Source organism: Pseudophryne corroboree, chromosome 2 (genome assembly GCF_028390025.1).
Source record: "Pseudophryne corroboree isolate aPseCor3 chromosome 2, aPseCor3.hap2, whole genome shotgun sequence".
NCBI classification, from domain to species: Eukaryota; Metazoa; Chordata; class Amphibia; order Anura; family Myobatrachidae; genus Pseudophryne; species Pseudophryne corroboree.
This window is the reverse complement of record NC_086445.1, coordinates 114,902,432-114,918,696: the sequence shown is the minus strand read 5'-3', so window position 1 is coordinate 114,918,696 and position 16,265 is coordinate 114,902,432. Positions and strand designations below refer to the sequence as shown.

The 16,265-nt window shown below is 47.6% G+C and overlaps 1 protein-coding gene across 1 annotated transcript in view; it reads right to left on the bottom strand.

The window, feature by feature from the left end:
* Nucleotides 1–16,265, bottom strand: part of LOC134990454 (transient receptor potential cation channel subfamily M member 2-like) — a 220,330-nt gene that overhangs the window by 20,752 nt on the left and 183,313 nt on the right. The window contains exons 23-24 of the mRNA XM_063950688.1: nt 11,963–12,041; nt 5,188–5,269 (exon numbers count right to left, since the gene is read on the bottom strand). Of these exons, the coding sequence (XP_063806758.1) occupies nt 5,188–5,269; nt 11,963–12,041 (161 nt within the window). The remainder of the gene's footprint in view (nt 1–5,187; nt 5,270–11,962; nt 12,042–16,265) is intronic.

The following is a 16,265-nucleotide window of genomic DNA, read 5'->3' as shown; positions in this document are numbered from 1 at the left end:
GCAGTGCCAGTTACACAATGCCCCCACTGATGCTCACTGCCACTACTGCTCCTCCTGCTTCCGCCGCTTCCCCTGTCAAAGGGGAGGAGAGCCCAGTGCGCACCTCTCCTGCCCCTCAAAATGTTGGGAGCTGGGGCTCTCTCATTCTGTGGTGTGTAGGTGTTTGTGTGTGTGTGCACACTTGAATTGCTCCGTCGGGTGCCATCTAGTGGCCACCGACTCACCGTAGGGGTGAGGAACAGTGTTAGCCTTTTATTATACACACACACACACACACACGGAAACCCCCGAGTAAATCCTGAGTGTGCCCCTGTCCTGAACAGTATAAGGTAACATTTGGATAATGTATACTTCAAGTACAAAGTCTGAAGCCTGATCCCTAGAGAAGGAGGAGGGGCCCCCAGGCAGTGGGGCCCACTGGGGCCTTACCCTTATGGGACAGTCCAACCCTAGTGGTCTGTGTCTATAACACTCTGTATTCTTTCTCTCCCAGTCCCCTTGGAGAAGTGACACCCCTCCCTCTGGACTCGCTGTGCTGCGTCTGCGTCAGTACCCCCTCCTCCGGTATCTGTGTATTTGTGAAAACTCTGACAGACTCCTCGTACCAAACACACACTGCCTCCCCACTTCTCATTTTCATTGACGTCCTTGATATACAGTACAGTATACCGCAGTTAAAATATTCTCACTGCATTCAGCATTCCCTCTTACATACATACATACATAGTATTAATAATGGTTGCCAATATATATATATTCGATTTTCTCATCTAAGGATTCTAAATCCATCTATTTTATAATCCTCCATTACCTGTTTTGTATATGACCCCTTATCATGAATCAGGTCCCAACGCACCTGTGGCACTTGTCGCAAAGTATCGATGTTTTGTACTTTGTGCATGTGTAAACGTCCCAGTTTAAATTCCACCGCAGGAAACTTCTTGGACTCACACCAAGAAACATATTTCTTCCAAATACCATGGTAATGTTTTGATGTTACCCCTTTCCTAGCCTGTAAGAGGGTAGGAATAACTTTCTTCGGAATACCTTTCCGAGCAAGAGTCAGGTGCTCAACTTCCATGCCGTCAAACGCAGCCGCGGTAAGTCTTAATAGGCGTACGGCCCCTGTTGCAGCAGGTCCTCCCAAAGAGGAAGAAGCCTCGGCTCTTCTTGCAGTAGATTCAGAAGGTCCGCGTACCAAGCCCGTCTTGGCCAATCTGGGGCAATGAGGATCGCTTGAACTCTTGTTCTCCTTACGAGCCTTAGGATTCTTGGGATGAGTGGGAGTGGTGGAAACATGTACACTGACTGGAACACCCACGGAGACACCAGGGAGTCCACAGCCACTGGCTGTGGGTCCCTCGACCTAGAACAATAACGCTGAAGCTTCTTGTTGAGACTAGAGGCCATCATATCTATTTGGGGCAATCCCCAAAGATCTGTTATTTCCTTGAAAACCTCTGGATGGAGTCCCCACTCTCCTGTATGGAGATCATGTCTGCTGAGGAAGTCTGCTTCCCAGTTGTCTACTATCGGAATGAAGATGGCGGACAGCGCCAACACGTGTTTTTTCGTCCAGAGGAGTATTCTTGTCACCTCTGACATTGCTGCTCTGCTCTTCGTTCTGCCCTGTCGGTTTATGTAAGCCACTGTTGGTACATTGTCCGACTGCACTTGAATGGCCCAATTTCTCAGAAGAGGGGCCGCCTGAAGAAGACCGTTGTAGACGGCTCTTAGTTAAAGGATGTTGATGGGCAGGCCAGCTTCCAGGCTTGACCACCGTCCTTGGAAGGTTACTCCTTGAGTGACTGCTCCCCAGCCCCAGAGGCTCGCATCCGTTGTTAGCAGGACCCAGTCCTGAATCCCAAACCTGCGGCCTTCTAGGAGGTGAGGCAATTGGAGCCACCAGAGGAGAGAAATCCGTGCACTTGGCGAAAGACGAATTCTCTGATGCATGTGGAGGTGAGATCCCGACCACTTGTCCAGGAGATCCAGTTGAAAGGGCCGAGCATGGAAACTCCTGTACTGGAGAGCCTCGTAGGAGGCTACCATCTTTCCCAACAGGCGAATGCATTGATGAACCGACACCCGGGGTGGTTTCAAGACATCCTGAACCATGGATTGGATCACCAACGCCTTGTACCGCGGAAGAAACACCTGCTGCACTTCCGTATCCAGGATCATTCCCAGAAATGACAACCTCTGGGTTGGTTCCAAATGTGACTTTGGAAAATTCAGAATCCACCCATGACTCTGGAGCAGTCGCGTTGTGAGAACAATGGACTGCAGCAGCCTCTCCTTGGACGATGCCTTTATCAGGAGATCGTCCAGATAAGGAATGATGTTCACACCCTGCTTGCGGAGTAACACCATCATTTCCGCCATCACCTTGGTAAACACCCTCGGTGCTGTGGAGAGGCCGAATGGCAGGGCCTGGAACTGAAAATGACAGTCCAGCAATGCGAAGCGGAGATAATCCTGATGCGGCAGCCAAATCGGAATGTGAAGGTACGCATCCTTGATATCCAGTGATACCAGGAATTCCCCCTCTTCCAGACCTGATATAACCGCCCTGAGAGACTCCATCTTGAACTTGAACTCCTTTTGAAAAGGGTTCAACGATTTTAGGTTCAGAATGGGCCTGACCGAACCATCCGGTTTCGGTACCACGAAAAGGTTAGAATAGTAACCCTTTGTCAGTATGTGAGGTGGTACCGGCACAATGACCTGTGCCTCCACCAGCCTTTGGACAGCGTATTGAAGCACTGTGCTGTCCTCCAACAGAGTTGGTAAGCCCGACTTGAAAAAACGATGAGGAGGGAGACTTTGAAATTCCAGCCTGTATCCCTGAGACACAATATCTACTACCCAGGGATCCAGGCCGGACGATACCCAGACATGACAGAACTGTCTGAGTCTCGCTCCCACAGGCCCCACCTCTGGGCTGTTCCATCCACCGTCATGCGGAGGATTTTGGGGTACCTGAAGCAGGCTTTTGTTCCTGGGAAACTGCAGCGGCAGGTTTCTTGGACTTAACCTTACCTCCCCTAAAGAAGGTATTGGATGATCTGGCCTTTCTGGGCTTGTTAGGCCGAAAGGACTGCTGCACAGCTGAGGAGTAGGATTTCTTCGGAGCAGGTGCTGCTGAGGGAAGAAATGGAGACTTAGCTTCCCCAAAGAGAGCCTGACCTGTATAGGGTAGCGACTCCACACTTCTTCTGGATTCCGCGTCAGCCGACCACTGATGGAGCCACAGTCCCCGACGAGCTGAAACAGACATGGAAATTCCCACAGCCTTGGAACCCAGGTCTTTCGTGGATTCTACCATAAAACCTGCAGAATCATGAATGTTGCATAAATACAATGCAACGTCATCCCTATCCATCGTATCCAAATCCTCAATTAAGGCAGCAGATCACTTAACTATTGCCTTTGCAATCCATGCACTAGCAATAGTGGGATGTAATATCGCCCCTGAAGCAGTGTACATTGATTTCAGAGTATTATCAATTTTCCTATCTGCCGGCTCCTTTAAGGCGGTAGACCCCAGTACAGGTAAAACCACCTTTTTTGAGAGTCTGGACACAGATGCGTAAACAATCGGCGGGTTTTTTTCCCACCTTTTCTTATGCTCCTCAGGGAAAGGAAAAGCTACCAGAAACCTCTTAGGGATCTGAAACTTCTTTTCAGGGTTCACCCATGCTTTTTCAAATATAGCATTCAGCTCTTTTGACGCAGGGAAGGTTAGCGAGGCTTTCTTATTTTCAGTGAAAAAAGCCTCCTCAACCTGCTCAGGTGTGGTATAATTAACATTTAACAAATCTCTGATAGCCTCTATCAACAATTGCACCCCCCTTCTAAGAGATGCGGACCCCCGCAACACATCCCCATCACCATCTGTAGTGTCAGAATCAGTATCCGTGTCGTCTTGTGTTACCTGCACAAGCGCACGTTTATGGGGGTATATAGCGGGGTGTCCTGAGGTACCAGACACAGGCCATACTGCCGTAGAGCTCTGTAATACCTGGGTTGCAGATTCATTACTAGCAACCCTGTCAGAAATCTGAGAAATCCAAGATTTGATAGAGGAAAACCACTCTGGTTCCCTTGCTGGTATCTGTGCTAAACAAGTGCTAACCTGATTACATGGAATGGGATCATCCTGGGAGGATAAATCCTCTGCAGCATATGACACAGTGTCCCTGGATATAGCTAAAGGTGACCACCAAACACTCCACACACACACAGGTGAGGGTAGACAGAGTTTCCCCCCCAAGAATGGCAAGAGAGAGACAGAGATTGGAGCCAACCCATACACTCCCTTCTACAACCCCCTGGTACCGTGTACAGTAAGCTGGAGTTGCTGTGGAGGGACCTGAATCTTCCTCACAGTGCTTACATGAGTGCTTGCATGCAGGAAAATGGTGCTGGAACGCTGCTGGGTCCGCTCTGAGGAGAAGCTCCGCCCCCATAATGGCGCTGTCTTCACGCTCTTCAGATGATTATACTGGCCTGAGGAAAAGTTGCTCGCTGAGATCCCTGGACCCCGACAGGCTTGCTGACCAATGTGGGGTGTCGGCGCTGGCCCAGGGTACCCCTCACAGCGCTGCACTATGTGCCTCTGATACAATCCCAGAAGCGCAGTTAATACCGCGCTCCCAACCCCATTGTCACCATCTTCACACCAGCCCCCCGCTTGCCACTAACTCACCACTTTCTTCAGCTCTGTAAGGGGTCGGCGGCATACTAATGGGGCGAGCGGTTCCCCTGTGGCCGAGACCGATCAGACCGCTCTGGAGCTCAGTGTCCAGTCAGCAGAGTCAGTGGCTCAGACCCCACAGGGCGGACACTGTTCCCCCCTTAGTCCCTCGCTGCAGGCAGGCTGTTGCCAATAGCCTCCTGTAAAAAAAATAAACTCTAAAATAAAACTTTACCAGAAAAGCTCAGGAGAGCTCCCCTAGCTGTGACTGGCTCCTCCGGGCACATTTTCTAAACTGAGTCTGGTAGGAGGGGCATAGAGGGAGGAGCCAGCCCACACTCTCAAACTCTTAAAGTCTCAATGGTTCCTGGTGGACCCGTCTATACCCCATGGTACTAATGTGGACCCCAGCATCCTCTAGGACGTAAGAAAAATATACATTGTCTGTCTCTTCTTACGATACATATTACACATTGTCTGTCTTGTACCTGAAATCTGAGTTTTGCTGCTAAAACCTTTCTCTTGAAGCGCAGACATGATCCAGTTGAGGCATTGCGTGGACTGAGCCATCTGTCAGAGAGAGAGAGTGGGAAATGATCAGGCATGAACCATAGCTAGGGAGGGATATACCACCAGACCTGTCGTGTCCTGAATGCAGTCATTGACACTGCCAACGTTCATAATATCAATGCCATAATGTCAAGAGTTACCATGTCAACCTCATGAATATCGACACCTGGAAAATGTTGGCATGGACAGAATGTCAACATAAGGAAGCAGATCGAACTGTGACTTCTGAAATCACCAGAGAGTATATTTACAAGGGGCTTTTATTATTGTTACCAGTTATTTATAAAGCACCATCATATGCTGCAGCGCTGTACAGAACATAGTGGTTTAGGCATTCAGGTGGCGTGTCCTGGTTATTAGGTATACTGTGTGATGACATTGTGGAGAAAGTGTCAGTGACAGATGTGATAGTTACATAAACCTTCTATAGGATGAGGTGTGTCATGTATGTAAATCACTTACCCATAATAGAATAAAGCTACTAATAATAATCTAATAAAGAAAGACACGGAGACATACATTTGGCAGAAAAACTATAAACTATTTATTAACATTTCTATGTAAGGGAAAGTATGGTGGCAAAGGAAGGACGGCCAGAATCAGCACAATCCACAATACCACCAGCAATATGCATTGTAGGCAGATATCACCCAAGGTGCACAACTCAGCTAGTACACCACCAAGGGGATCCACTCGCCTTCTAACCTGACTACTCACCCGTTTAAGTGATGATACTGCCCCTGATGGGGTGGTACAGCCAACTACAGTCAACAAAGAAAGCACACCCAATCTAAATTACTGCACCTGGATTGGTGATCTGCCGTTCTTTCTCGCCACAAAATAGCCAACGATCAAACACCAACCCAGAAAACTAAAGGGTGGGAGGGAAGGCTGGAACAAAGAAGCTTTGGCCCACAGCCCAAGCCTTTACCTAGAGTCCAACACAGATACACCCCCTGCCACACCATAGGCAGGCTAAGTCATGTGATCTTCCTGGGCCCTGGCAACCCACCCACCCTCGCGATTGTGACAGTCTATACAGTGTGTGTGTGTGTGTGTGTGTGTGTGTGTGTGTGTGTGTGTGTGTGTATCTATAGCTATATATATATTAGTGGTTAAAATAATATAAAGAAGATACTTATGACACATTCTGTGTCATAAGTATCTGCTTCATATTATACTAGCCATTTTTACTTTAAAAGTAGGTTTGGGAGGCACCGATAGCGGTGCCTCCCGTTAACAGTAGGAAAGGTGTTGGAGCGGGGTGCGGACAGGGGCAGGGCCAAACCGTGGGCATTAAAAACCCAATGAAAATAACATGAAAAGCAGCACTAGTTTAAGTGCTTTGGTGACAGGAACATGCTTTCACTGCACTTGTCAGTCAGGCAGATGTGATTGGACAGCGGATCTGTCACTGGATCCGCTGTCATCACTGGTTGGGTAGCGGGATGTGCAGTGTGGATGCGGTGGAGGTGCGAGCGTTAGCAGTGGCGGGACCCAGCGGGGATAGCTGGCATGATGGCGGATAGCTGGCATGATGGCAGGCCTGGATCCAAGAGGATCCAGTCCCTCCTGTCATTTTGCAGAGTTCGGCAGCTGAGCAGAGTGGTTCCAATTTCAAAAATGGCCACCGCAAGCCAATCACGGCTTGCCGCGTCATCGCTCCGCCCCTCGGGGCTGGCTTAAAGAAGCCAGCGCGAGGCAGCGGCTATCAGTCGCTGGCGGGGAGGCAGCGTGCAAGAGCCCCCAAAGACAGAAGACACCGGGAAGCCCAGGGGAGGCGGTGGTCATGGAAAAGAGCTGCCCAAAGGCCGCCACCTCCCAGGTGAAGACGCGGAAGCCCTGGAGAGGCAACAGCCCCCCAGGTGAAAACAGAAGACTCCAGAAGTCCTGGGGAGGCGGTGGCCATGGAAAAGAGCTGCCCAAAGGCCGCCGCCCCCCAGGTGAAGATCCTGTACAGTAAACTTTTTAAAATAAAATGTGTCTTGTATTTACTTTAATATTTTTTTTACAGGAGGACTACAGGTGCCAGTGGGCTCTCCAAGTGCCGGCATGATGAAGCAGGCTTGCTGGGACCAACATGAACTCCGCACCCACCACCACCAGAGGTGCGGGGCATAGCACTGGGATTTCAGCCCAGGGGGTGTTGCTCGGGAGGGGAGACTCCATTTATTTTTTCTGGGGTCCCTATTTTCCAAGGAATTCCAGCCCTGGACTGGCTGCTTTGGGGGGAGTTTAATGTGATGGCAGGGGGGCCCCACACTGAGTGTCCCCCCTGCTTTGGCATTGCCCACCCTGGCTGGTTCGACCTGGTGCTGGTTTTGGTTAAGCATGGGAACCCCAATTGTTTTGTTTTTTCCATAGGGGGGGGGGGGAGCAGGTGTGAATCATCCAGTGCCTCTCCAGCCAATGACCTCACTGCACGTCACTGATGTGTATATGTGTGTGTATGTATATATATATATATATATATATATATATATACACACACACACACACACACACACACACACACACACAACAGAATGGTGTGGCACTCCTGTAAACCTTTATGAGCTGCGCCCGGTGCCCTCACTGTTCTGTGACGGTATATGGAGTCTGAATGTGTGTGGCACCCAGGGCTCATTGAAATATCAGAAGGACACAAGTAGCGGTCAACGTTTCACTGATTCAGTGTTCATTATATCCTATACTGCATTAGAACATAATATATGTTGAAAAATAAATGTATCTGTATGGGATTAAGTCCCTATAAAGAACGATGTAAAAAAGTAATCAGATGATAGTACAGGGTAAAAGAAGGAATATAGAGAAGAGAAAAGGTTAAGTAAAAGATTTTTGGAAAAAGGCGGACATAATTACTGTAAACATGCTAAAGGAAGTATGTCTTTAAGGCCTTTTGGGTGAAGTACCAGTGGCAAACGCAGGATTTGCATGGGGGGGGGTTTTCCAGAACTGGGTGGAGCCAATCACGGGGGTGGGGACTTAGGTGACCCAGTATATGCAGGTTCCGTAAAACTAGTGTGTCTGTGTATATCTATATATATATATATATATACACATACATATCTACACATATAGGGTTCACTATGGTATGCCGGCGGACAGGATCCCGGCGACCAGCATACCGGCGCCGGGAGCCCGACCGCCTGCTTACCGACAGTGTGGCGAGCGCAAATGAGCCCCTTGCGGCCTTGCTGCGCTCGCCACGCTATTTTATTCTCCCTCCAGGGGGGTCGTGGACCCCCACGAGGGAGAACAATTGTCGGTATGCCGGCTGTCGGGATCCCGGCGCAGGTATACTGTGCGCCGGGAACCCATCAGTCGGCATACTGAAGACCACCCCATATATATACCGTGTGTATATATATATATATACACACATACACAGCATATTAAACATGCATATATATATATATATATCTATATATCTATACATATATACACACACATACAGTACACGTATATATACACATGTATATATATCATATGTGTGTGTGTGTATGTTTATATGTATGTATGTATATACATGTTTATATATGTATGCACATGGATATATATGTACTATAATTAAAATAAAGTAAACTTTTATTGCACTTACAAGTGCCACCAGAAAGACAGCAGGCTGCAGAGGACGCTAGACAGCCATTAATAATACTCATGCAGCTAAAAAAAAAAGTGGAGGGGGGTTTCTGGGTACTCGGAAACCCCCCCTGGGTGCGCCACTGCCGACCAATGCGCTGTCATTCTCTCTTCAAATTTCCTAGTGGTCTTTCCTATGTAGGAGAGACTACATGGACATATGATTTCATAAATCACATGAGTAGATTCACAAGTTAGATGGTGTCGGATATGATATTTGGTACCCAAATGCGGGTGACAAAGTGTCGCCTGTTATCAAGTATTTACAAGTGGTACATGCACATTTACAAGTGGTACATGCACATTTACAAGTGGTACATGCACTTTTTATGCGACAGGAAGTTGATCATTATTTGTGTGTTTTTTTCCGAGATATCTGTCTTGACCAAAATGTCTCTGATATTCCTGGACCTCACATAGCATGGCATTAATTCTGTTTCCTGCATCTTCAAGTTTTTATCAGTTTGGATAAGGTGCCAATGTTGGTTTGAAATTTTATTAATCATGGCCAAGGATGCATTGTACTGTGTTTTCCAAGGAAATTTTTATTTTTGTATGGTTTTGTCCTTCTTTCGCAGCAAAGAGTCTTCATCCATCTGTAATACTTTGACTTTAGTAGTTAAGAGGTGCTTGGAATCATAACCTTGTTTGATGACTCTTTCAATCAATTCGTCCATTTGAACTGCTGCAGTTTCAATCTCACTATTGATTCTTCTGATTCTAATCATTTGGGGAGTATCGTAATCCAAATATTAGTCAATTAAGGTGACAACTTGACCAGTGCAGAAACGTGTTTCTGTCGGTAGATTTGGTGTAGACAGTAGTAAAGATGCGGGATTCATTGATTGAAATCCTAACATCAAGAAAATCAATAATGTGTTGATTAATTTTGTATACCAATTTGACTGGACTGATTGATGAATTATGCTTGTCAAGCAGTTGTTGTAACATATTTTGAGGTCCTTTCCAGATTATGAATAAATCATCTATAAAGTGTTTGTACGAAACAGAGGGGGTCATTCCGACCTGTTAGCAAGCTAGGTTTTTTTCGCTGCGGTGCGATCAGGTCAAAACTCTGCAAAACTGCGCATGCGTATGCACCGCAATGCGCATGCACGTCGTACGAGTACAAAGTGGATCGTTGCTGAGAGATAGATTTAACGAAGAATCCATTCATACAGCAGATCACAAGGAGATTGACAGGAAGAGGGCATTTGTGGGTGGCAACTGACCGTTTTCTGGGAGTGGTTGGAAAAACGCAGGCGTGTCCAAGCATTTGCAGACTGACGTGAAATCTGGACACGAACAGGCTGAAGTGATCGCAGCAGCTGAGTAAGTTCAAACCTACTCAGAAACTGCACAAAACTTTTTTGTACCACTCGGCTGCAAAAGCGTTCACACACTTGCAAAGCGAAAATACACTCCTCCATTGGCACCAACTATCTGATCGCAGCTCTGCAAAAAGTAGCTAGCGAGCGATCAACTTGGAATGACCCCCAATGTTGGATGAAATCTCCTCATTAGAGAAAAATAAATCATGTTCCACGTCAAACATATAGATGTTGGCATATGTGGGGCTACTGATTAGCCCATAGCACATCCCTTGTTCTGTAAAAAGAATGTTTTATCAAACAGAAAAAAGTTGTTTGTGAGAATAAGTTGTAATAGATGTAAAATAATATCTATATGGGATGCATTTAAATTGCTCTTGTTTTCCAATAGTTTCTTGACTGCTGTGATGCCTGGTTGATGTGAAATGATTGTGTATAGGCTGGTGACGTCTGCTGTTACCAGCCATACATCTTTTGGTAGTTGATCCAATTCCTAATCTCATTTAAGAGCATGGTGGTGTCTATCAAAAAATGTGGATGTTCCTGTACCAGAGGTTTCAATATGGAATCTAGTAGAACAGCAGTAGGTTGAAAGGGGGACCCCCTCGCTGAGATGATGGGTCTACCGGTCTGAGGTTCAACCCCTTGTGAATTTTTTGTTTTAGGATGGAGGTGGGACAGAGGGCAGAAGTAGAGCAGGGATGGAGATGGGACAGATGGGACAGAGGGCAGAGGTAGAGCAGGGATGGAGATGGGACAGATGGGACAGAGGGCAGAGGTAGAGCAGGGATGGAGATGGGACAGAGGGCAGAGGTAGAGCAGGGATGGAGATGGGACAGAGGGCAGAGGTAGAGCAGTGTTGGAGATGGGACAGAGGGCAGAGGTAGAGCAGTGTTGGAGATGGGACAGAGGGCAGAGGTAGAGCAGTGTTGGAGATGGGACAGAGGGCAGAGGTAGAGTAGGGATGGAGATGGGACAGAGGGCAGAGGTAGAGCAGGGATGGAGATGGGACAGAGGGCAGAGGTAGAGCAGGGATGGAGATGGGACAGAGGGCAGAGGTAGAGCAGGGATGGAGATGGGACAGAGGGCAGAGGTAGAGCAGGGATGGAGATGGGACAGAGGGCAGAGGTAGAGCAGGGATGGAGATGGGACAGAGGGCAGAGGTAGAGCAGGGATGGAGATGGGACAGAGGGCAGAGCAGGGATAAAGAGGAAGTTGGAAGATGGAGGTGGGACAGAGGGCAGAGCAGGGATGAAGATGGGACAGAGGGCAGAACAGGGATAAAGAGAAAGGTGGAAGATGGAGGTGGGAATGGGGGCAGAGCAGGTTGAATGCAGTCAAAGGTCACCTCCACATACTATTAATATATATTAATGTGACCAAAATGAGGTATTATGACTGGTGAGGATTCAGTACTTGTCTTGTGACAAGTATTTCCAGCTACATTATTAAGACCTGAGAAGCATTGTACGTCCCCCAACCAGCCCTTCACATGGGTTATGGCTGCAAAACTCTTTTCATAGACATTTCCATGTTGATAAAAACATGCATATGGTGGTAGAAGTCAGATTACTAGTAGCCAATGTAATAGTTGACTGTGATGTATCTAGATGGGACACATGGGTACTCTTTGTATTAATCTCTGGAGAAGCATTGGAGAGGATCAGAGGCTTCTGTCAGATCCAGATACACAATATGAACAGTCTATAAACTGCCTCACCTGCTTCTCCAGAACTGAGAGACGCCCATCCAGCTGGTAGCTCTCACCCATTTTCTCCTTCTTTAACAATGCGGAAACACTGCATGGAGACAGAAATGGAAGATTTGTAACCTGTGAAATAAGCAATAGAAAAAGAGCAACAAAGTAACGGAATGATAAGATTAAACACAGTATACTAGTTGTAGTCCTGGAACTCGTGTCACAAGGAGGTGTGCAAATCATCAATCTTCCCTGGCCACTACCTTTTGCAGTACAGATATATAACTTTTTGGAAATGATTGTATATGTTGCAATAGCAGTGGCACTTTGGACATTTTATTTATTTATTTATTTATTTGGGGGGATTACATTTGTTGGGTTTTGCAAACAGAAGGACACACTCCTACATGGGGCGCCCTTGATATTATTTATTCCATCACAAATATGAGCACTTTCATATTCTACTCCTGACAGCACCACCGACAAACATATAGTAAATATAGAGTACTACAGGTTGAGTATCCCATATCCAAATATTCCAAAATACGGAATATTCCGAAATACGGACTATTTTGAGTGAGAGTGAGTGTCACGATCCGGGTATCTGGACGCCATTTCTTACCTATCAGATGCCTCCTAAGGCTGGCTCAGCGCTCCAGGACCGGATCCCATCTGTTATCCTGATGTGCACATTCCCGCATCCTCTCCTGTCTCTCTGGACGCAGTCACAGTAACGCCTTATACATCTGGCATGGCGTCTCCCGCGGCCTCCGCCGCCGTCCCTGAGCTTCTGCATTCAGAGTGGCGATTACGTCAGCCGCGGCCTCCGCTGTGTCCGCGTGGTCGGATGTGCATCTGTCAGCCTGGCGTCTCCTGTCTCCGGTGGCCGGCGCCGCCATTACTGTTTTCCAGACCACATGGATTACAATCCAAACTTCCCTCCAAGTGTCTGCATGGGCGCAGCCATCTTGGATTCTGTCAGCTGATCATTCCTACCAATCCGTTGTCAGTATTATTAATTTGCATAATTGCCTAGCCAATGCCTTCCTTGCTGCAGGTATAAATAGGTTGTGCCTGAGCAAGGAAGGCGTCAGTGCTTTGGTTGTCAAACCTAGTTCCAGTTTGTCTCTCTTCTGTGAATGTCTTCCAGGTTCCAGCTCCTGTCTCCAGACTTCTGCTATAGAGACCCGCACCAGCATTCCATCTGCGGTGTAGCCTGACTCTCCGATCCATTCTGGACTCACCTGTTTCCAGCTACAACATCACCTGCTTCCAGCTCAGCTTCCAGCAGTGTACAGCTTCTCTTAAAGGGCCGGTGTCCTTTCTGCAGTTTACCACTCTCCACCGGTATTATTATTTCTCCGCTCTCAAATTCTACATTTCATCTACATTGCATCGCTCTCAAGCTTTATTTATTATTTAACTGGGTACAGCCAGTATCCACTCCGTGCCAACACCTGTCTGGTTCTAACCAGTACCCACAGCAGCATTTTATCTACAGCAGTCCAGCTTTCCCTGGAACACCAGCTGGTACGACCCTGGGCTTTCCTCATTGCTACAGTTGAGCCTGGTAAGGACTTTCCAACTTGCAGATAATAAGAACTGTCTCATACCACCAGAGCTCTGTGGCCCCTGCCACCCTGTAGTACCCAGGAACTGTATTATTATTTCTCTGCTGATTTTTATGTTACTTTTTACTGCTACTGTGATGCATGGAGTTTGTCATAAATAAATATCATTGACTTTTACTCAAGTTGTCGTGGTCACGCCTTCGGGCGGTTTCTCTTCATGTTACTTACATGTCCAGGGGTCTGATACAACCTCCCAGGTTCCGGTACATCTCAGCCCCTACAACTGAGGCTGCCTTCCGTCAGCTCAGGCCCTCAGTTGTGACAGTAAGCACTGACCTAATGAATCCAGCCGGAGACCAGGATCAAGCGGCCAGGCCGATGCAAGAACTGGCAGCCCGACTTGAACATCAGGAGGCTGCACAGGGCCACATCATCCGCTATCTCCAGGATTTCTCTACTCGGCTGGATGGGATTCAGACAACTCTCCGTGGATCAGGCGCATCTGGGGCGTCAACCACAGTGACTCCAACTATAACCCCACCCACCTTACCCGTTTCTGCTCCACGTCTTCATCTTCCAACGCCAGCAAAATTTGACGGATCTCCAAGATTCTGCAGGGGATTTCTCAACCAGTGTGAGATTCAGTTTGAGCTACAACCTGGCAATTTTCCCAGTGACCGTACAAAAATTGCCTACATCATCTCACTTCTCAGTGGCTCAGCCCTTGACTGGGCATCACCGTTATGGGAGAGGTCCGACACCCTGCTATCTTCTTACACTGCATTCGTGTCAACATTCAGGCGCATCTTCGACGAGCCAGGCCGGGTAACTTCAGCTTCGTCTGAGATTCTCCGTTTACGCCAGGGATCACATACTGTAGGACAATATCTTATACAGTTCCAGATCCTGGCATCTGAACTGGCATGGAACGACGAGGCCCTGTATGCTGCATTCTGGCATGGTTTATCCGAGCGTATTAAAGATGAGTTAGCTACCAGAGACTTACCCTCCAAGTTAGATGAGCTAATCTCACTTTGTACAAAAGTTGACTTACGTTTCAGAGAGAGAGCAACTGAGCGTGGAAGATCATCTGCTCCAAAATCTTCTGCTCCTCCTCCTCGCCAACTGTCACCAACTAAAGATGAACCCATGCAAATTGGCCGTTCCCGTTTAACTCCTGCTGAGCGCCGAAGACGTCTCTCTGAGTCTCTCTGTCTGTATTGTGCAGCCCCGTCTCACACTATTCATGCCTGTCCCAAATGTCCGGGAAACTTCAAATCCTAGCTCGGAGAGGGCCGGCTAGGAGTAATGATCTCCTCTCCATCTCCTCAAGATTGTAATCTCCCAGTCTCGCTTCAAGTTGCTTAACGTTATCAGAACGTCATTGCCCTCCTGGATTCCGGAGCAGCTGGGAACTTTATTACCGAAGCCTATGTTAAACGGTGGTCCCTACCCACCGAGAGACTTCCTTCCTCCTTTTCCTTAACTGCCGTGGATGGCAGTAAAATTTTTGATACAGTTATTGCTCTAAGGACTCTACCAGTTCGTCTGAGAGTGGGAGTTCTTCATTCCGAACTTATTTCACTTTTAGTGATTCCAAGAGCCACACATCCTGTGGTCCTGGGCCTTCCATGGCTCCGTCTTCACAATCCTACAATTGATTGGACGACTACGCAAATCCTGGCATGGGGTCCCTCCTGTGCTGAGACATGTTTGTTTAAAGTGTTGCCTGTCTGTTCTTCCTCCCCCAGGTCGTCTGATGTTCCACCTCCTCCATATCAAGATTTCACGGATGTGTTCAGTAAAGCTTCTGCTGATATCCTTCCTCCTCATAGAGAATGGGACTGCCCGATTGATCTCGTTCCAGGGAAGGTTCCACCTCGAGGCCGAACTTATCCGTTGTCTCTGCCCGAGACGCATTCTATGGAGGAATACATTAAAGAGAACCTAGCAAAGGGGTTAATTCGACCTTCTTCTTCTCCAGCCGGCGCAGGCTTCTTTTTTGTAAAAAAGAAAGATGGTGGTCTGCGGCCGTGCATCGACTACAGAGGTTTGAACGACATTACCATCAAGAACCGCTATCCTTTACCCCTGATTACTGAGCTCTTTGACAGAGTTAGCGGAGCTACCATCTTTACAAAGCTGGACTTGAGAGGTGCATACAATCTCATCCGGATCCGTGAGGGTGACGAGTGGAAGACCGCATTTAACACCCGTGACGGACATTATGAGTACCTCGTCATGCCCTTCGGATTGAGCAATGCTCCAGCTGTCTTCCAGCATTTCGTCAATGAGATCTTCAGAGACATTCTATACCGTCATGTCGTGGTCTATCTAGATGATATCCTCATTTTTGCCAACAATTTAGAGGAACATCGTTTTTGGGTAAAGGAGGTTCTGTCCCGTCTCCGTGTCAATCATCTCTATTGCAAATTAGAGAAATGCGTCTTTGAAGTCAAGTCCATTCCGTTTCTAGGGTACATTGTGTCCGGTTCCGGACTAGAGATGGATCCTGAGAAACTACAAGCAATCCAGAATTGGCCGGTACCCTTAACCCTCAAAGGGGTCCAGAGGTTCTTAGGGTTCGCCAATTATTACCGAAAGTTTATACGAGACTTTTCCACCATTGTGGCGCCTATTACTGCTTTCACCAAGAAGGGTGCTAACCCGTCCAAGTGGTCTGAAGAAGCCATGCAAGCTTTTCATCTTTTAAAACAGAGGTTCATCTCTGCGCCTGTCCTGAAACAGCCTGA